General features: G+C 43.3%; 2 protein-coding genes across 12 annotated transcripts in view; one reads left to right on the top strand and one right to left on the bottom strand.

Annotated features, from left to right (window-relative positions):
* The window catches only part of LOC146799414 (uncharacterized), a 154,431-nt gene extending 153,326 nt beyond the window's left edge, over positions 1 to 1,105 (top strand). For both annotated transcript variants that reach the window (XM_085626977.1, XM_085626976.1), the window contains exons 3-4: positions 321 to 665; positions 920 to 1,105. In XM_085626977.1, coding sequence (XP_085483103.1) covers positions 321 to 665; positions 920 to 958 — 384 coding nt within the window. In that variant the 3' untranslated portion in view covers positions 959 to 1,105. The remainder of the gene's footprint in view (positions 1 to 320; positions 666 to 919) is intronic.
* TRIM9 (tripartite motif containing 9) overlaps positions 1 to 21,316 on the bottom strand; it is a 422,460-nt gene that overhangs the window by 178,179 nt on the left and 222,965 nt on the right. The window lies entirely within an intron of this gene.

Genomic DNA, 21,316 nt, shown 5'->3' with positions numbered 1-21,316 from the left:
AACCTGAGGGCATCAGTGCACTGCATATAAAAACAGTAAAAGTCAGAACTTTTACTTGAAAAGAATGTAAAACAAGCTTTGGCAAAGCCAACAGGCTTTGCTATAAAGTACCTTGGCATGTAAACACAAGCATTCACAAGTGATGTTTTCATGTGCTCCATGCACAAATGCATTAAAAGCTGCTCTATTGCCTTTGTGTGAGTAATTGGATTGCTGGTTGACTGGAGTGTTGTCACAAGGTCAGCGGGGAAGGCGTCGGACAAGGGGGTGACTGGTGGGAAGCCCGTGAACTTATGGACCCTATGCTTTCTTCTCACCAGGGGGACTCGTGGCAGGCTTCCCAAACAGACATATCAGACTCCGATGCTGGTCCCTTTAACTGGGACGCGCTGCAGGAAGGCCCCGCCCCCTTTGATGACGTCATCGGCTGGCACCCAATAAGGAATCCCGGATATCGGAATCCGGTGTGCATGGACACCGGAGAGAGGCTAGAGCAGACGGAGAAATCGAAGAACCGAAGAGTCGAGACCCGGAGGAGCTTCCAAGACGGAGAAGACATCCAGCCCGGACGGAGGAACGAGAGCAGAGACGGGAAGCCGGAGCCAGGAGGTCTCCGCGACCACGCTTCGCCGAGCCACGCCCACGGAGGAGCGTGGCTGACCCAGGTACGGGAAAGATTCTCGGGCTGGGTCGGGAGGCAGGAGAAGTCCGAGGGCTGATAAACGTTGCCGCTCGCCGCCTCCTACTTGTAAATAGTAACACCCCTCCTTCACTGCCATTTCTCACCGCCACCCGTCTAAACTCCTATCTACTCACTTGTGCACAGGCGTGTTTCCCTCACTCCCTACCCTCTTGAGGTTGGTCAAACGGGATGCAATATTGACCTCCATCTTTCTGTTGTTCTTCCTTTTCTTTGCAGACCCCGGAGCATTCCCCTCTGCCTCTACCTGACGTTTAAGGGAGAACTGAGAAGACAACCAAAACGAACAACTCCCCGCCCCGAGACGAAGAGGGGGACTCGTCGTTGTGCACCTGTTGGAGAGTGTTTTGGTCCCTATGTTCGTGACTCATTGAGTTTGTTACTTGAAACTGGCATCCCACAGAAGACGCGACTATCTCAAAATAAAGCCTTCCTTGTCCCGACGTTGCCTGTTGCGTATTCCTTCTGACCCGGCTACAAGTGTGAACCCTGGTAAAGCAACAGCCACACCCCTTTGCAGGGTGAAGTACAAAAAGTCAATAAATTAATCTGTGCTTAACCCTGGGTAGCGTGGCACAATAAGCAGCCAGGCTTAACTTAGAGGCAATGTGTAAAGTATTTATGCAACACACAAACAGTAATAAAGTGAAAACACAACACAAGAAAAATCCCCCACCTACTTAGACCAATACACAAAATTGAAATTTTGTTTTACACCAAAACAACAAAAATCCTATCAGTAGAACCGGAGTTATGAATTTTTAAGTTTTTAGTAAAAACTAGCACCTAAAAGATCAAACCGCCAAACATGGACATCTAGTCGCACGAGACCATGTCAAAGTAAAAAAAATATGGCGGTGCAGTTTGGAAGCAAGAAATGGATTGGGTCCAGATAGTGCTAACCTTTGAACTTAGAAAAAATATTGACAAAATGTTTCTGAGAAGGTAAAGTTCAGTAGTGCAAGGCTGCAGGAGGTGTCTCGTAGGGAGCGTCATCGTTGGATAGCCTTGGCTGTCATTGTCAGTTAGTCTGGGGTGGAAGCCGTGACGAAGATTTGTACATTTGGATTTTGTCTCTGAAATGGAAGTCGAAAATCTCCAGCCGGAGGAGGCACACGGCTGTAGTCTAAGACAGATACACTGGCCCCAGACACCCCTTTGGCGAAGGACAGCTGAAAAGGATTTGCAGCTCTGGAGAAGAACGCAGCGGGAGAAGCTGCAAAGCCAATTCGACCACCGACAATGCACCTCGGATGGATAGGCAAGCAGGTTGGTCCTGGTCTCCTCCTGGTGCTCAGAGCACTTTTGGCCAAAAAGCTCCTCAGTTTTTAGATTTGGCCATCTGGGCCACCTTGGTACCACAACCAAGGATCCGGGACTGGTGGGCCACCTCTTGGGGATTCAGGACTCAGTCCAGGTGTGGGTTCAAGATGTGTTCCTGTGGTCTGAATAGGAGGCCAGCAAACTAGCCCTTGGAGTATCTCTGGTAGCCCTGAGTTCAGGTTAGGATACTGGACTTAACAGCATCTGAGGATTCAAGGCAGGCTCCAGACATCAAAGTAGTCCTTCCAGGTGCATAGCAGGTCACAGCAGCAGGCAGTCCTCTGAGAGTCCTCCCGCAGGCCCTGGAGTGATCTGAAGAGTGAGTCTAAAGGTCCTATTTTTATATCCTGGAGCTCTTTCTTTGGAAGGCGGGAGAAGATTCTAGAAAGGTTCTTTAAAGAACATGGAATTTCCTAACTCCCCTGGCTCTAAGTTGGCTGCAGTGACAATGTTAGGTTGTGATGTCCTTTATGTGAGGGCACAGTACTCCCTATTCAGTTGGAAGTGAGGCTGTGCTCAGCTCTGCCCCCTCATCCTGCCAGCCAATGTGCCATCCAGGCACACCTAATCCCTCTATTGTCTGACTGTCTGAGAGGAATTCACAAAGTCTATCAGTTACAGCCAGTCATGTGACCCAAGGCAAGCTACAGGAAAAAAAAGGCAGAAAAATGCCAAGTTTCTAAAAGTGGCATTTGTAAAATTGTAATCAAAAACCCGACTTAACCAACGCCAACAAAAATGAATTTCAAAACAAAAATTGAGATAAGTAGGCAAAACGTTTAGGGGAAGACCACCCTAAGGCTGACCGGTGTAACACTTTGTCACTCCTGTAAAAAAGTAGCCATAAAGGATTGCTTTTTGTACAAAAATGCTTATCAAAGATAATTAATTGAAGGTGACAGACTAATGATTGGGACAATTTTTCCAATCCATCAAGAAGGGGGTGGGATGAGAGAGTAAAAAACTATTCAATTGCTGATATTTTTTACCACTGTGTTTACAAGGTTTATTTTTTTATTGGCATGTTAAATTCAAATGTATTTGCATGATTAATTAAAAGCTTTGCAAAAACAGTTATTAAAAACAAAGATGAACGTGAAGCATAACCTAAAAATGTATGTACCCATAGGATCAAAATGAATCACTGTAAATCATAAAAATCAGTATCATCATTATTTTAACATGCAAAGGAGCTGCCAACGTTCTTTAAGAAGCACTGAGCACAGACATACAGCATGTATAAGAGTTTATTTTTCCTTCTTGCAAAATCTGCAGTTTACAGCTGCAGGTTGCATGAACCCCTTTGGCAGATACAACAAGAACTTGTGTATCATATACTTTGCTTTGAGTAATTTGTGCCCATGTACACATTGACCTTTCTTGTTATAGGTGTTTGTCACCATCCAGGCATGATGTACATTTTATCCTGTTATCTGCTAAGCTTGAGAGCATTGATTTCAATATGTTTTTTAAACACTACGCAGGCAACCTACTGGTTCCTCAACTCCCTTGCTTGTAGTGAATTCAATGCCTTTTCAGATATTGCTAGTGTGGCGATGTACTGTAACTACTTACGATTTCTTGCCAGATTAGGTTATCCAAGGTATCTGGCTTTGAGGATTGTAGTTTGTGGAACAACATAAGGAATGGATACTGTCTGACCATAACTTGGTTTAACAGGACATATTTTAGGCGCATCTGGGCTGGTGATGACGCTCTTGGAAGATAAGACTGATTTATGTATTTTAGCCACCAGGGTATTCAAGAGTCTAGCGTCCTCTCCCAGCAAGATTTCACTCCCATATGTTATTGATGGCAGTAACTTTGCCTTCATAACTTGAAGGATTGGGTGTAAGCTGGTGCCCCATAGGTATTTTTCCTCCACATTCAAAAGCGATATCAGACGGTAGTTTATTGGCTGGTTCCTCTTCCTTCCCTTAAAAATTGGATGTATTATTGAACCTCTCCAGGAATCTGAGACTTTTTCTTTTTGGTACACTTCAATTAAGAAAGGGGCTAATTTGTCTGCTCAAAACGCGAGGGATTTAAAAAAAAAAATTGTTTGTGGTATCCCGTTTGGCCCTAGAGCACAGTCAGTGTGCGATTGAACAATTCTTTTTTGCAACTGATGACTAATTGATTCTTTTGTTACCAATGAGTCAGATTTCTGTACATCTGCATCATCCCGATCTTCCTTTTGCTGTGACTTGTCGCTTCCCAATGTTTCTCTTGGGTTAGCATGGTCATTGAGTGGCATGCTTGCCTCCTCCTTCTTTACCCTGTGATTGCATTCTATTTGCTGTTCTTCAACGGTCAGATGGGCAGCTAGGAACTCAGTCCATTCTTGCTCACTGATCTTTGCATTGCTTGCCCTAAGTTGCCCATGTTCTTTCCATTTACTATCTGCCTGCAGTTTGCTGGATTCCTACTCTTACTCGCATAGACTAGCTTAACCCAATAGTCATCTAGTCTTTCCCTATTGAATTTCCAGAGGTTCTTTTTGAATTTTCTTCTGCCGATCTTCATTGCTAGTATTGAATCCTTATTGAGTGGTATGACTCGCAATAGGCGAAGGTTCATTTTTAGCAGCTTTTTAATACACTTTACTTCTGGCAGAAGTTTTTTTGTTGTTTTTCTTCCAGGGAATAACCAGCAGTGCTACTCTTCCGGGGACGTTTTGCTAGCATATACTCCAGGAATTTTTCTCAGTCATCAACCTAGTCTTCTTAACCTACATTCATAATAAAAAAGCTTTACTTTGGTGTAAGATGGCTGGTAGACTATGATTGTTTCATTTTAGCTTTTTGAGATTTGTTGTATGAGGTTCCTTTAATAATATGTTGGCTGCCTAAAAGACCAAAGTTCTTGCAGATAAGTTGATGGACTGGGGAAGATGATTGCTTTCTGGGCGATGTCCAACTTGCAGGATGTAATCAAACAAGGATATGGTCGCCAATGTATAATTCAAGTACGAGATACGATTCTCAGTAGTTCGAGTCCATGATGGAAGGGTGTCATCTGGAAATCTACCATTCAATACACAAAATCCTGCTACTGTACAGAATGAAAGGAAGCTTCTCTCTAGTTTATCTGGGCATAACATTATCGTGAGGACCTGATCTGGGACTAGTCCTTAACTACTTGCCTCATACTGGCCAGGATTGTTTTCTTTGCTTTGGAATAAGTTGGTATTAAAAACCCCTGTCATCCTAATTTCCGAGTCCTTGTACTCCATTCTAATATCCATTATTGCATGCCTTTGTTTTTCCATCATTAACCTTTTTCACTCCTATTGGGGTTAATGTATGCGTTAATGAGTGTCAGTTGGAGTACCGGATCTATGGCCCAGCCCCTTAAGCTTCCTGCCAGGATCCTTGGTTCAGTTTTCAAAACCTTAGGAGGGTTCACGTATAATCCACAACTTATATATGTCGATAGACCTCCCCTGGGTCGCCAAGCTCTTTTCTCTTTTATCGCACAACTTATATATGTCGATAGACCTCCCCTGGGTCGCCAAGCTCTTTTCTCTTTTATCGCACAACTTATATATGTCGATAGACCTCCCCTGGGTCGCCAAGCTCTTTTCTCTTTTATCGCTGAACTCATAAATTCTACGCACCCTATCAAGGGCATCGGGGACTGTGTCCAAGTTTCCTGTAGCATTGTAACAGGAAATTTTTGCCAGTAACTTGTTAAATCATGGTCATTTAATTTTTTGGTTCAAGCCGCCCAGGTTGCAGAAGCACATTTTTATAGCTTCTTCCATTTCCATTCACTTTTTTATGTTCTCTGTATTTTAATTCACATGGGCCTTAATTGAAAGGGTTACTGGGAGCCAACTTTTGTCCATAGAGCACCAGTGGGCTTGCGGTTGTTTATCTTGATCTATCTACATGCCAGTATTGGCGTTTAAAGTCAAGTTTATCTTGCTTGCATCATACTTCGTGGCGTGTGACCCTACTGAACCTCTTAACACCGATTTTGATTTCTGTGACATACACAGACGTAAGTGGCAATGGCAGTGCCAGTGGCTAAGCATCTGCAATGAAGTGTGTTTATACCCCAGCTTTTAAGCATTGCTTTATTTGAGGAGACAAGAATAGCAAGTTGTTGGGTAGCAGATGTTACCACTGTAGGATGTACTAACTGAGCTCCTCGCAGGGGGGTGAATTCAATGGAAACTATCCTTCTGATTTGGTCATTTTTAAACCTGGAATTTCCGCAGTGAGTCTAATAATGTCACTATGGTTCAACACACCTTGTCTCCCTCTCCATTGGTACTCTTGACACCACAAGAGTTTGTTTGAGGTTGTGCCATCTCTGGTATGTGATTCTTCTCTGTGGGGTCTCTTTATTGTTCCTAGGTCTCTAATTTGGATACCTGAGCCTGAGGTTTGATTACTTGTTGCAGGATTCCATCTTCCATTCTTAATGTGTATGGTGCGACCTGTGATCTTAAGCCCACGTGTCTACTCATTTCCTCCTGTTTAATGGCCTTATCTTGCAGCACATTTTGAACCTTCAGTTGTAACGATGTTTGTACCCTCATGCGATCTGGCGGCTGAGCACAAGTTCCCTTAGTTGGGATAATGCTATTCCATGCAGTTTTAGGCTCATTTGCGACTGATGAGTGCTGTTGCAGGTTTCCTTGTCGAACTTCTTCACCGTCTTTATACGGCTGTGAACTCTGAGTTTGCCATTTCAGTCCTGGTGTAGTTTTCCTTGCCCCCTACAATTTGCAAAATGAAATTCTGTAATTGAGATCTTTTCGATCCTGCTGTTTGACATTTTGGATTTTATGATCCTTACATGATCTTCCACTGGGGCTGTTTCAGTTTGTGCGCTGATTTTTTTTTTTTAACACGCCGCTTTTTAGCCTCTTCAGATTTCGCTTGGTCAATCTTTAAACTGTACGAATTATTAAGTTCCTGATCCTCACTTATTACTGACAGGTGTGAATTAATGGGTGATTCCTGCTTCAGTACATGCAAATCTTCTTTGCTATTTTTAAGGCCATTAAAAAATAGGATTTTCTTTTTTATTGTAGTGTGCATTTGACCTTGGTAAACCTTTATTTTTGCTTTTACGCAACCTCTTTCTTTCCCTTTTGCTATAATGGCACTGTACCTTTGTGGTGGACCCAATTATTATTTCAGTGGGCTCCCACATGATGTCTCTTCTGGGAGTAATTTAAGTGTACTTTTCACTGCATCCCCGTCCTACTTTGCCCAGAATGGGGCTTTTATACATGTTTTAAAATTATCTAGCTTCACTATCGCTTCCACTAAGATTTCATTGCATACTGTTTCTGTTGAGTCGGGGTCCAGACGGAAAATGAGGTAATTAATTCTCTTTGGTTGGTGTACTTCTGCTACCACGGTGACTTTATTTAGTCGCACTTTGGTTTGGCAGCGGGTTCGCTGCTCTTCCATATTGCTGGCCCCCTCGCTAGCTGGTTGTATTTTCTTGATTTCTTTACTACAGTGTGGAGGCTGGTTCGCCTTCTGTACTGTGGGCCTTGACTTTACTTCAATCGATAGATCTCCTATAATTTCCGGCAAGGTGCTCAATTTATCCAATATTGGTGAACAGATATATTGCACCACTTCACTAGCTGTGTTGGATTGAGTCCGTAATATGAGGTTATTGAGTTGTATTCGTTTTTTATATATTTCTGTCACAAAAACTGCAAGTTTGTTTAATATATCCAATTTGTCCAAGTAGTAGTTAAGTGTGTCAACTATCGCTTGTATGCAATTAGAAGTGCTGGCCATCCTGGGTCTGCATGTGAGTGGCTGAATGGACTAGTCTACACTTTACCCTCTGGGAGACATTTCCCAACTGAGTCCCTTTCATCTGGAATGTATCCAGCTTCGTCTTGTTTATATAACCATCTCAACTAGTTTTTTCAGTGTCTACTGTCTCAACTGCCCTCGCAGTCAGCAACATCTCCTTTTGTTTAAGACTCGAAATTGGGCTGACAAAGATAGTATCAATCTCGAACAAGGATGCTGTTGAAGAGTTATTGCCTTTCATTTGCTCTCTCGTGTCGATGACTGTGACATCATACCTGGTTCCATGTGGAACTTCACCATGTGTTCTAAGTGGAACCTCACAATGTTAGCGGGTTCTGATGTGGTCAGTTACTGGGCAGCAGTTGGTGGCTGGGGTGAATAAACCAGACCTGAGCCTTACATTGTGTACTTCTATTATTAACTGATGTAGAGGACACCACATTAATTTGGTGACGAGCGTGGGTCTCACCTCAACATCAAGCGAGGTCTCTCCCTTCTTGGTGTTTCACCCTTCTCCAGCGGCAGAACAACAGGCAGATGAGAAGCTGTATTCCACACTTCTCCAGCGGCTGATTGCGGATCAAAGGAGGCATCGGCACTGTCCAGGAAACTGCGGTGAGGAGGATCGAGGGAAGTGCGACTGGTGAAACGCTTATGTGTTCCATTTTCTTTGTGCATCTTTGCTGCTTAGATTAGCCAGGCCTTGTTTTACCTGCATGACGCACAAGTGCTGGAACGCATGGGCGTCATTTTGAAAGCTTGGGAAGCTTTTCATCGGACAACGCTCCAATCAAGTTGTTCTCTCGAGCGTCAGTTGCAACCGTGTTACATCTGCACTGGCTGATTTGTTAAAGCGCAACGATGGACACACCCTTGTATTGTGTGTTGATTTTGTGAGGAAAAAATTATCCTGTTTTCTCCGTTATGTGGCACATTGATCAACGATGATTGGCACACCTTTTCTTCTGTTGGCTTATTCTGTGTGCAGATGACAAGAGCTGCGTGTGATCTGCACATCATAACACACGCACTTGAACAGTAAGTCCATCATCTCCTGTCAGGATGTTTGAATACATAAAATTTGTACTTTGTATTTTAGTGTGCTGATTTTTAAAAAAAAACTACGGTGATTAGCACACCATAACATAGAGTCAAGGACAGAAAGATCTTCTGTCTGACTTCTCACAGTCATCTTATTGTCATCTTAATCAAAGAATTGTGAGCAGGAATTTTTACTTTTTATTTTTATTTCTCCTCTACGGTGTTCAGGGACATTTGATACTAAGTCAAAATGCAGAACGTGGCTAAACCACCTTAAGTCCAGGAGAACCAACGATAAAGTGGCAAAAATGGAAGAAGATCTTTGTAAACTATGCAAGAGTTTGTGGAACAAACTTAAGTGCGGAACGTAATCATTCCTTACTTCTTCACTGTCTTGGGAGGGAAGGACAGGAGGTACTTGAGCATTTACCTGAACTCAGTGCTGCTGATCAGAGGACATTAAATGAGTACGAGATTTGCATACTACAATTGGATCGCCACTATCTCCCTCGTTTAAGCACTATTATGGAGAGATATAATTTTGGTTTACATGAACAGAAGAAAGATGAGTCTGTTGAGGAGTTTGTGACAGGGCTAAGAAAATTAGCTGCCTCCTGCAAGTTTGGTGGTGCTCTGGAGGAAAGAATTAGGGATCAATTTGTTTTAAAGTGTGCTCATGATAAAATTAGAGAGGAGTTATGGTTAAAGGAAGAGCCCCCTTTGGATGAGGTGTTGTCAATAGCCAAACAAGTTGAACACATGAAGAAATGTGTAGATGAATTGAGTAATGCTAAAAGAAAGTCAAATGCATTGAGCACTAATGTTGATGATGTTGTCTGCCTGGTAAAAAATAAGACATATGTTGATATTGACAGTGTAAAATCTTGTTGTGTTGCAGAAGGCAACACTTCACAGGTTGACAGTGGAAGATCTTATTGTGTTGCAGAAGGTGACACTCCACAGGACAACAGGTCAATCTGTTTTAGATGTGGCAGATCAGGCCACATAGCGAGTGCGTCCTTTTGTCCAGCTCTGCAGGTCATCTGCATTGCCTGTGGGAGGAAGGGTCACTTTGCTAAATGTTGTAAGAGCAAGGTAAAACGAAGAGAACAACCACAGGTAAAAGAAATCATGTATCAGGTAGATGAAAAGAAAGCAAAACATCACTCTCATGCAGTCATTATTGAAGGTATTGAGCTTGAGATGAAGTTCGACTCATGCTCACATTTCACTATGATTAGCAAGGACACATTTGAAGAGCATTTTAGAGACAAAGTTACCCTTCTGAAAAATTATGTCTCTCCCGTTGGTTATGGTGGTTTGCCGATAAAAATGCTGGGATATTTCTTGGCTTGTATTGAATTGAGTGGATGAATGACTGCTGGCAAGGTATATGTTGCCAGAAGAGGAGACTCACTCTTAGGGTGGCCTCATCAACGTTTGCTTGGAGTTCTCCTTAATCCAAATGCTGTGCCTCAAGTACAGGTGGTTGACAATTCTGTGGATTTGCTTAGTGAAAGTTTTGCTGATGTTTTCAAAGACAAATTGGGATGTCTGAAAGGATACAAACATCATATAAAATTTAGAGAGGGTGCTGTTCCCTGTGTTGCCAAGGTTAGGAGGGTACCGTTGAATGAGCAAGCCAGTGTGCTGAAAGGGATTGAGCGTTTACTTGACACGGGTGTCATTATGTTTGTAGAGGCAACTGAGTGGTTGGCTCCGATAGTCATTGCCAAGAAGGCCAATGGCGAGATACGCCTCTGTATTGATTTATGTTCTCTCAACAAAGAGGTAGTTGTTGATAGGTTTTCACTACCTAACATTGATGAGATGGTTAGCACCTTAGCGGGTGCTCAGTTCTTCACCACTCTAGATCTAGCGTCCGCCTACCATCAGGTGGAGTTAGATAAAACATCGCAGGATTTGACAGCATTCGTGACACCCATGGGAACTTTTAAATTCCTTAGGATGCCATTTGGGCTTGTTTCAGCTGCGTCTGTTTTTCAACGGATTATGTCTAATGTTCTCAAAGGACTAACAGGGGTAATGTGCTATCAGGATGACTTGTTGATTTATGGTAGCACTAAAGCTGAGCATTTTTCAAGGGTTTGGACTGTGTTGGAATGTCTGAGGAAAGCCGGTTTGACGCTTAAGAAGGAGAAATGTAAGTTTGCTCTGGAAGAGGTAAATTATCTCGGTCATTGCATATCTGGGCAAGGTGTCTTTCCAAAAAAATAACTTGTTAGTACCATTGTGAAAATGAATGAACCTGGTAACAAGGAGGAGTTGCTGTTTTTTGGGGGAATTGGTTGAATTTTACTGTAAGTTTATTCCAGGGTATGCTGACAAGACGCAAAGTCTGAGGAGATTGACGGGTTAGAATGTGGTCTTTGATTGGAGTACAGAATGTGCTCCATCAAGTAGGATTTGATGAAGGCTCCCTCCTTACAGGCCTTTGCGCCACGTGATGAGACTCACATCTTGACTGATGCAAGTGCTAAGGGAATAGGAGCGGTGTTGCTTAAAAAGAGATGTGGAGTTGAACGTCTGATTGCTTGCGCTTCTGTTTAAGGGGCTTGGAACTGAATTATTCGGTTATCGAGAAAGAGGCTTTAGCCATCTTCTAGGCTTTGAGGAAGTTCAGGAATTTGATTTGGGGTACTAAGGTAAAAGTTCTCTCGGACCATAAGCCCTTAAAGGAAGTCTTTTCATAGAAAGGTCTAGATTCAATTTCATCTAGGATAAGGAAGTGGATCATCTCACTTCAAGAATATGACATTAACCTTGATTATATTCCAGGTGTGATCATCAACTCTGCAGATTGTTTATCTCATTTAGTTGATATCAAGGAGATTGATTTGGATGAGTAGAATCTCGTTGATGATGTGATAAATGTTTGTAAGATTACGTTGGGTGCAGTTGACGAGACTGAGTGGAGTACCGAGGTTGGAAGGATCTTGAAATTTCAAAGGTTATTGAGTTGCTGTCATTAGGGAAAAACTAGCATCTTGAAAAACCATGGTCTTTGGTTTGTGAAGAGTTATCTGTTGTGGATGGTGTGCTTGCTCGTGGTACCAAGCTCATCCCTCCGTTGGGTGTACGGAGTAAGCTTCTCAATCTTGCACACGTTGGTCATCTAGGCATTGTTGAATCAAAGGAGTTTTTGAGGATGCACTTTTGATGGCCTTGGATGGATTTGGAGGTTGAGCGGTTGGTTCGAGATTGCCTGGAGTGTTGTTCTAGTGATAACATTTTGAAAACCAAGCAGATGCCCATGGTCTGCAGAAAGCTACCGGAACATCGGTGGGATGAAATTTCCATCGATATTGTTGGACCTTTGCATGGTGTGAATGATACTCCCTATTTAATTGCTGTTTTGGATCTCTATTCAAGATGGATTGAAGTAATTTCTGTCAGGGATATTCTTCAACTAGCTTATAAAATTCTTAGAAGAAATCTTCAAGAGGGAAAGCTATCCCAATTCAGTTCTTTCTGACAATGGGCCACAGTTTTGTTCCTCTGAAATGCAGAGCTGTTTGAATGATTGTGGCATTATTCACAAGAGAAGTTCTGTTTATCATCCAGAAAAAAATGGGGCTGTAGAGAAGGTAAACAAGACACTCAAAGAAAGTATTCAGTTGGCCAGGGCGAGTAACTGGAAAACTGTTTTGCAAGACAGGATCACTGCTTATTGCATGTCTCCTCACACGAGTACGGGTAGGTCTCCCTTTGAGTTGTTCAAGGGTAGGGCTGCGAACTCTAAGTTGTGTCCAGGTTGGATGATTTTAAATAAGGGGTTCAAAGACAACCAGATAGGGAATTGGAGGCACAGAGAGCTTGACAAACAGTTAGCAAGGAAACTGTACTTTGATTAAAATAAGTGTGTTCAAACCAATGATGTGAAGGTGGGTAACTATGTGAAAATTAAAGCACCTGTGGGTTGTCAACCATGGTCAAAGTATACCAGAGTGAGAAAAGTCGCAAAGATTTTCAAGAATGCTGTGAAAACTGATGATGGTAGGATTTGGAATGAGAGCAGAATTAAATTGCTCAATATAAAGCAGAATCCGGCTTTCAGTGAAAAGGGTAGTTCTCGCTCTTATTCCTCAACTAGTGATGCTGATTCCTCTCTAACAAAGTCACATTCATTGCCCGTTAATGTTGGAGGAAGGAGTCAGAGGATGCGTAGGCAACCTTTGTATATGAAGGACTATGTTTGTTAAGTTTTCTTATCTACACTGCATCCTTTAACTCTAATGATTCTTTATTTGCATTGTTTGCAACTTCTCATCCTCACCTTTGCCTTTTATGTTTGTTAGTTTTCTTTTGTTGTAAAGAAGGAAGATGTGTGACATCATACCCGGTTCCATGTGGAACTTCACCATGTGTTCTAAGTGGAACCTCACTATGTTAGGGGATTCTGATGTGATCAGTTACTGAGCAGCAGTTGGCGGCTGAGGTGAGTAAACCGGACCTGAGCCTTACATTGTGTACTTCTATTATTAACTGATGTAGAGGGCAGCACAATGACCATGTGTGCTGACTATTTTCAGCATTAATTTCTTGGATTGTTACCCAGGCCTCTGGCCTAGGTAATAGATCCATACTTGTTGGAACATTGGGGCTTAGCTGTTGTCTAGAGCTGTATCCCCCACTTTCACCATCACGGTCTGCCTCTACTTTGGTCTTTGCGTGAAGTCTCTTTACTGTCACTGACGGGTTTATTGTTGTTGTTGAAGTAGTAATAGCCCCACTGACTTCAGGTTTTTCAATTTTAATATCCTGTGGCAAGAGTATTTTAAGGAAATTAAAGATCTTGTGCAGTGATTTGACTGCTTTTTTTTCTGTTCTCACAGAACTTTTCCCAGAGGTTATGCTTTTTGTACTACTTGCACTGCTACTCCCTTTCATGCTGGTTAATGAACATTGTAATTCCATACGTTTGGATACCAGCAATGTACTTGATCTGGTCCTGCCGGCTCACATATGTGGATCTCTGATTTAAATATCTTAACCCAAGCTCTCTTATCTCGTATGTCCCTGATTAGTGTTAATTGCAGCTGCTAACAACTGTTCCACTGTTAGCACTATTCCTCTAAGCATGCCTCACTCATCAGTAATCTGTGCCTCTGTTTAATGGAGAAGCCTGCTTTCTCCCAGAGCGACTAGAGACTAGCTCCAGACTGCTCCTTGGTCAGGGTCCTTGTGGCATCAGTCAAGACCTTTCGACTTTGTTAAACATGTATAACTAGTATACTTACTTACAGGTGCTTTCAGGCATCTCTCTCCATCCATTGGTCTATTGTGTCAATCACATTTTCTTCCGCGTAATACAGCATAGAGCACTTGGTCAGCCCACTTCAGTGATTGGCTAATTTCCCTATGAGAGAAGGCATTCTGCTCTTTCACAAGGAGCATATCAGCACACAAAGTAGTTTTCCTCCGTGCCAAAAGACACTTTTGTGCCTCATTTACATATTGGTCAGTGAGATGGAACCCTGTACCAAACAGGTTCCTTTTTGTATTTTCAAAAGGAAGATCCCAAAACTGGATTTTCTTTTTGAAACAAAAAATGTATTATTCCCCTCACCATGAGAGAGTACTACCATGGCGAGGGGAACGTTTAGCAGTTTTCACTGCCACTTACCGCCAGGGTTTTCCTGCCGGTGATGAGCAGTGAAAACTCACTTGTCATTCTGCCCACCTAAAATAGGTGGGCGGAATGACAGGTCAGGCTCTGATGGTCCTTACTCTGCATGGTCATCGGAGGACAAATATCAGGGCAAGGACAGAGTAGTCTGCGCCTTGATTAACCCTAAGGTCCGCCAGCACTTAAATTCGGAAGGAGGACCACATTCATATCCTTACCACCAAGAAATTAATCAGCCTCTTTGTGTAATTTGTTTGCTTTTTTTTTTTAAACCAAATGAATTTTCTGCTTTTACACATGTTTTCATATTTGCAAGGGTCCAGCAGCTCCTCCAGCAATACATTTTTTTTAAAGTATTGAAAACAACAAGACAGTTAATGACAATATCAAAATGTTGGCAGCCAATTCTAGACCCTTTGGCTTTACCAATGCTTGTTTTTCCTGCAATAGAAAATCTTTAGTTAGGTGATGGGATCAGTTTAACCTACTTCAAATGTAATAAGCATTGCCAGTGGCAACACGGCAGATGTTAGGAGATTCAGATAGTTCCCAGAGCTTTCAGTTGATGTTGCAGATTTTATGAGATGATTTTGCCTCCATGTACCAAGTATGTGTATAGTTCAGTCTGGCCGATATAGAGTAGCTGGTGCAATCAATGGGATTTGTATTCCTTTTATAGTTCTTTGAAGAACCCACAAATTCCCTCTTTCCTTTCTTTCCAGAATGATAAACTGATTGAATTATATTTGAAATGCCTATCAGAGAACCTTGAAGACTTGTTGAGCTTGATGACGTCAAGAGCTCTACAGATTTGACAACACAAGACATGCCACAGTTATTCTGCAGAATGAATTCACTTTCAACTGGTGCAGAGGAAAGTCAAACTGTCCTCAGTCTTTGTAATGGAATGCCTGCAGGAACCTGTACTAAGCATGGTTGTGATGTTTAGGTCATACTTGGACAGGAAGTTAACTGTGATGCCCTCAGCTGCTGATTTGTTAGGTACGTATTTGATTAAACCACAACAGGCATCTTCAGTATCTTTCCTTATTTTGGCTCCAGACTATTTTAGAGAGACTGTTATTGATACAAAGACTCAAAGAGCTCATTCTGTTAGATCATGGCAGCTAATGGTGGAATGGGAAGCGAGGACCTGACCTGGACCATTCTGTGGCCTCTGCTTTATTAAATCTTTGAACCCCAAATGCTGGTTCCAGGTCTTGGGATCAATGGCTGCGTCTAACTGGACTTTCTCTATCACTCCTGTAAACCTGGGACTTGGAACATTTTTAGACTTCAAGACCTCTGGAGGACTGGGACAAACCTGCTAAGACAATGTGCCTCATTGGCATGAAGAAATAGGATTTGTTTTACATTTAAGGCACCTTTTCTGTTTGTGGGGACAATGAATTCAGTGAATGCACTGAATGCTAATTCTGTGTATTGGTAACTGCATTCAAAAATGACAATGATACATTTCCTACAGTCTGGAATGTACTTAATGGCTTTTGCACTTCACATGATAGCCTTAAACTTGGTTGTGAATGCTGTGTCTTCGAAATACATTCAGGGTTTTCCGAATACCAGCCTGCAAGAGCATAGCTGACAAGTTTCCCTGGTCCATGCATGATGTACTGCTCCAGCCCTGGTTTTTTTTGTTTAATTTTGGGATTCAAAGAAAGAACCTGGACTGGAATAGCACATAACACATGGAACTGAGAAGCTTGGCAGGACTGCTGGAGTGTATCTCTCTAAGTTCCTCTGTACCCTCTTTTCCCCATAGTCTGGGCCTATTTTAACACTCGTAATCCAGTGCTATGGTTTAAATTAACTACAATGGGAAAACTGTGGATCTCCCCTAAACATCCACACTCCTAGAACACTGTGTTCATGACAGAGAGCAGTTACGTGGGACAAAATATGTGGTTGTGTAATTGCTTCTTACCTTTGTATCACGAAAAAGATTTTAAAATAATATGATTCGGGAGAACAACAACATTAATTATAGTTGTGTGGCTGAAAATATAATTCTTGCTTCAGGTTTGCTTGAGACGAAGCTCAACAATGCGCATGCACCAATTTTATAGCGGAAGAGAAGAAGTCAACGATACTGTTGGAGGATGGTCATAAAAAAAGGGAATCATAGTGATACCAAACATCACACTATACTATCAAGCGCCCTTGAGATTCTTCATTAACCACTTACTATGTCTATGAGTTCCATTTAGAGTAATGTTTGTGCAAGCATTTCATGTGCGAATTTCCTGAATATCTGATTTCACTGGATGCACTTGTAACTTGCTACTAAATTTCCAGGACTTTGGCACACGTTCTCCCAGTAAGAAACTTTGTGAATTGGATCCATAATGGGTTCACTGTGCAAAAAACTCCTTGACACAAATGTTCTGAATTTGAGTAGGGGAGCCTTAAGCCGCAAGCCAGCCAGACAACGCAAGCGGCAACGCCGTGGGGACTTCAATCCCCATAACGCTTGGGAGGCACTGATGCAGCCTGTGCGCCCGGCGGCGCTTTAAATTTCAGTGCGGCCCCCGCTCCGCGGAAGCCTTAAGCTGCTAGCCAGCCAGACAACGCAAGCGGCAACGCCGGGGGGACTTCAATCCCCATAACGCTTGGTACCGCGCCCGGAGGCACTGATGCTGCCTGTGCGCCCGGAAGCGCTTTAAATTTCAGTGCGGTCCCCACTATGGGGACGCGCGCGGGCTAAGCCCATGCCAAGGGCGGGCCCGTCCTTACCCATCATCGCCCGGAGGATGCTGGGCTGGGCCATCCCTCGTAGTTTCTGCTCACGAACTGCCATTTACAAGGTACTGTCCTGACTATTGATATTTCTCCTACTGGATAACACACGTCTTTACTCGACTAACTAATACCTTTTGGAACTAATTCCCTGTCCCATTGCCTTTTTGTTTGATAGGTGTGCGCTTCTAATTCTCTTCCTTGGATTTTCACTCTCTGCTGCAAGCCGCTGTTTGGGGTACAAGAAAAATGAGCAAGCGCAAGGGAGTGGCGGGCACCCTTGATGCCTTCATTGTTAGGGCAGAATCAATGCTCTGCCACGAGATTGAACTGACAGAGAGGCGCTTATCGCTAGAACCTTTAGCTATGTCGAGGCGCCATTCTCTAGGCATTATTGATGCGGGCACTGACCCATTGAACTGCCCTAATCCCCCCCGTCAAAGCCTTCCCCTGAAGTTGACACATCTATTACAATTATTCCATTTGGGACAAATATGGCAATAAGGTCGCAGACTCTTACCTCTCCCATTGAGGACATTGAGGATCCTAAGGATAAGCTGAGAGAGCCTATAGGGAAGCAAAGGAGAGGCGCGGGAACCCAAAAATCAAAACAACAAAACCGGCCCTGCCAAAATGCCCACGAGGCGCCTCAAACTCGTACTATCAGCACACAAACTGACATACAACCTACCGATACCCCCTCTGTATGCAGTGTTCCAGGGCACTCTGCGGTGGACACTTCGGGGGCGCCTGGAACATTTGGACTCTGCTATTAGTAAAATGATCGGCCTACATGAGACATTACAGCCTGCTGCTGCCGCGGGGGAGAGTCTGGGTCCAATGGCACCACACACATCAGCCATAGCCCCACTCGAAAATGTGTTAGTTAGGATAACAGCAATTGAGGACATGCTACGTAGTGGTCAAGGAGTATATGCTGGAAATGTGTTGCACAACCATTCAGTAGCGAATGGTAGGATAATAGTTCCCCCCTTGTAGGGCCAAGTCCCCTCATGTTCTGCATAACGTACCCATAGAATCAAAGCGTACTTCCAGGCCAACATTAAACTCTGTCCCTGCTCATGTTAAGCCCCCTGACACTGTCCTGCCATAATCTCGCCCGCTGTCTCTATGCAGAAAGTAGAGGCGAACTTGAGCCTGTCTCCTGAAGCCACTCCACTGACTATCATTTTAGCAAATGTACCGCCCCTCGCCCCGCAGGCAACCGAATCTTGGGAGGCGTTGAGAAACAAGGCACTCTGCTGGCTCGGGACCAAAACCGGGCTAACAGAGGCCGTGTTCACTGAATTTAAAATGACAAGAAGGGTAGGCCGGGTAGGAAGAAGGGGAAAAACAATCCCTGGGGACTGTGTTCTTACTTTTAAATCAACATGTTTGGTACATGAGATTCTCTGTAGACTTGGTAGTGATCTGATAGCAACATCTGGAATAAATGTCCTGCCCCTGGGGTATTTTTATCCCCCTAGGAATCAATCTTATCAGTCCTTACAGCGGAGACCGATAACCACTAATACCTATCAACAGCTTAGCTTACCTGTTCATAACAGGTTCGACATTCTACCTTCTTTAGAAAATATAGATTGACTTGTTTCCTTACCTACTCCTGTGGTACAAAGCAGGGCCATTAAAATATATACACCCCACCGTAAAGCTGGTATTTTTGGATCAAACGAACCCTATTTCTAACATCAGACCCAGTATTGGAAACCCAACCGAGTCCCCTCCCACTTATCAAAGTTTGGGTCCACCTGATAATGTCCTACCGGCAGGCCTAGTGGCGGACGCTCATCTAGCTACTGATAATAACGAGTTGGGACTCTACACAATAGATGCAAACATTAGCCACCCATGCTCTTTAAGTGATGCTGTGCCTCATCCCAAAGTAACCAGCATGGATAACGACCCTACCAAGCGTGTAAGCAAGGGAGATCTCAGGTCTGGTCTATTAAACGTGCTTTCATGGAACGTGGCAGGCCTAATTACCAAATTGTCTACTCCCGATTGGTCTAAATTCATTAATGATTTTGACTTCTTATGCTTCCAGGAAACATGGGCAACTGAAATTATACATATTAGCGGGTTTAAATCTTTCTTTACTGCGACAGTGCCCTCCAGCCACGGGAGGAATACGGGTGGATTAAGTATCTTTATATCCCACAGGCTGAATGCAAGTAGGATGTCCCTTGTTGCATCTAATATCTATTACCAGGTCTTAAAAATAGATATTGATAAACGTCATAGTATTGTCCTTTTAAACTTTTATAATGATATCCTAGCCTCGGGTGTGAGGGAAGTTATTAGGGAGGTACAGGTGGATCTGGACGTAAGCCTAGGGAATACATCCAAAGATCATTGCATAATTTGGGGAGGAGATTTTAATGTGGGACCCGTTAGTAATATCGAAGGAGGTCACTGTGGCCAGCTACCCGATGATGGTATAGATCTCTCCCATTTCTCTCATTCTCTTGCTGGGGAAACGCTACATTTGATTAAAAATTCCATGGACCTAGATTTTGTCAATGATCTGTGCTCACCACCCATACCGTTTAGTAGCACTTTCCACGTCGAGGTTGTCATCTATCATTGACTTTTTTTTTTAAATCAAACAGATACGCTGACAGAATTTACAATTTTAACACTCATGATGTAGCATTTTCCAATTAGCTTTACTCTAGAATTGCCAGTTCGAGCACTATCCACAGGATCTCTGACAATCGAGCCCTTAAAAGATAATGTTCTTAACAGGCCCAACGGATATACTATCAAATGGGCTGGGCTAGACACTTTACAACTAACCAAGTCACTTCTGACTACTTGCAAAGCAGACTTCTCGAATTGTTTGGATGAGACAGCCACAGACCTAATTATTTGTAACTCCCTTTGTAATATCTCAAAGGCCATTCAAAACAACTTGTTAACCAAACTAAAAAGCACAACCAACAGTAGGTCAGGTTGGTTTGATTCCGAGTGCAGCAAGTCACATGCAGCTTTGAAATCCGCCTTGCATGAGTTGAGGAGAGATCTGGAAGCAGTTAAACGGGCTAGGGTGGCATATAACACATCTCTTAAAAAACGCAAAAAGGCCATTAGACTTGAATTATGGCAGGCACTTAAGCAGGCTTCTGCCTTAAAGGATATGAAAGGTTTCTGGAAGGCTGTAAATGCGCCATTCCTGGCCTCCAAAAATTCACCAACCTTCGCAAATACGATCGAGGAGGATAAATGGGTGTCTCATTTCTCTAGCCTCTACTGCAACAATGCCATCCCTGTTACCAACGAGGGCCCCAGTGTGGGCTCCTGTAGCTACCTCCCTATCTGCCTCGATTTTGAGGTGGATGAAGTGATTTTGGCCATCAATGCTAGTGTAGGCGGAAAAGCCCCGGGCCAAGACAGTGTTCCAGTGGACCTTTTTAAATCTTGTCCTCTGCTTTGGGGCCCACTTTTAACCAGGGTCTTGAGGGCTTGTTGTACACAATGCTTTACCTTGACCTGGACAGAATCTATCCTGGTTCCCATCTTTAAGAAAGGTGACCGCAATGACCCAGCCTGTTATGGACCTATTTCTCTTTTGGATTCCCTAGTGAAAGTGGCCGGGCGTGTGGTCCTAAATAGATTACAGTTATGGGTTGAGGACTCCGGTATCATCTCAGAACTCCAGTAAGGATTCCGTAAAGGTATAGGCACCGTGGAACAGGGCTTGAACCTGAGCCTTGTAATGGGAAAATACACCCAGGTGAAAAGCGGGAGTCTTTTTATGTGCTTTGCCGATCTGAGCTCAGCGTTCGACTGCGTTAACCACCAGAAGCTTTGGTGTATCTTAGAGGATATGTGGGTGGAAACCCAAATAGTCAACTTCTTAAAACAGTCCTACTTAGAGGCCAGGGTTCGCTATGGCAGAAACGGTGAGCTCAGCCATAGCTTCCCTGTCAAAAAGGGGGGGAGGCAGGGGTGTGTGCTAGCTCCACTCCTCTTCACTCTCTACATAAATAGCCTTGGTGATACTTTATCACGGGAATGTTACGACCTTAA

The sequence above is a fragment of the Triturus cristatus genome, chromosome 9 (genome assembly GCF_964204655.1).
Source record: "Triturus cristatus chromosome 9, aTriCri1.1, whole genome shotgun sequence".
NCBI lineage: Eukaryota > Metazoa > Chordata > Amphibia > Caudata > Salamandridae > Triturus > Triturus cristatus.
The sequence above is the reverse complement of the archived record's forward strand: the minus strand, read 5'-3'. Positions and strand labels throughout refer to the sequence as shown.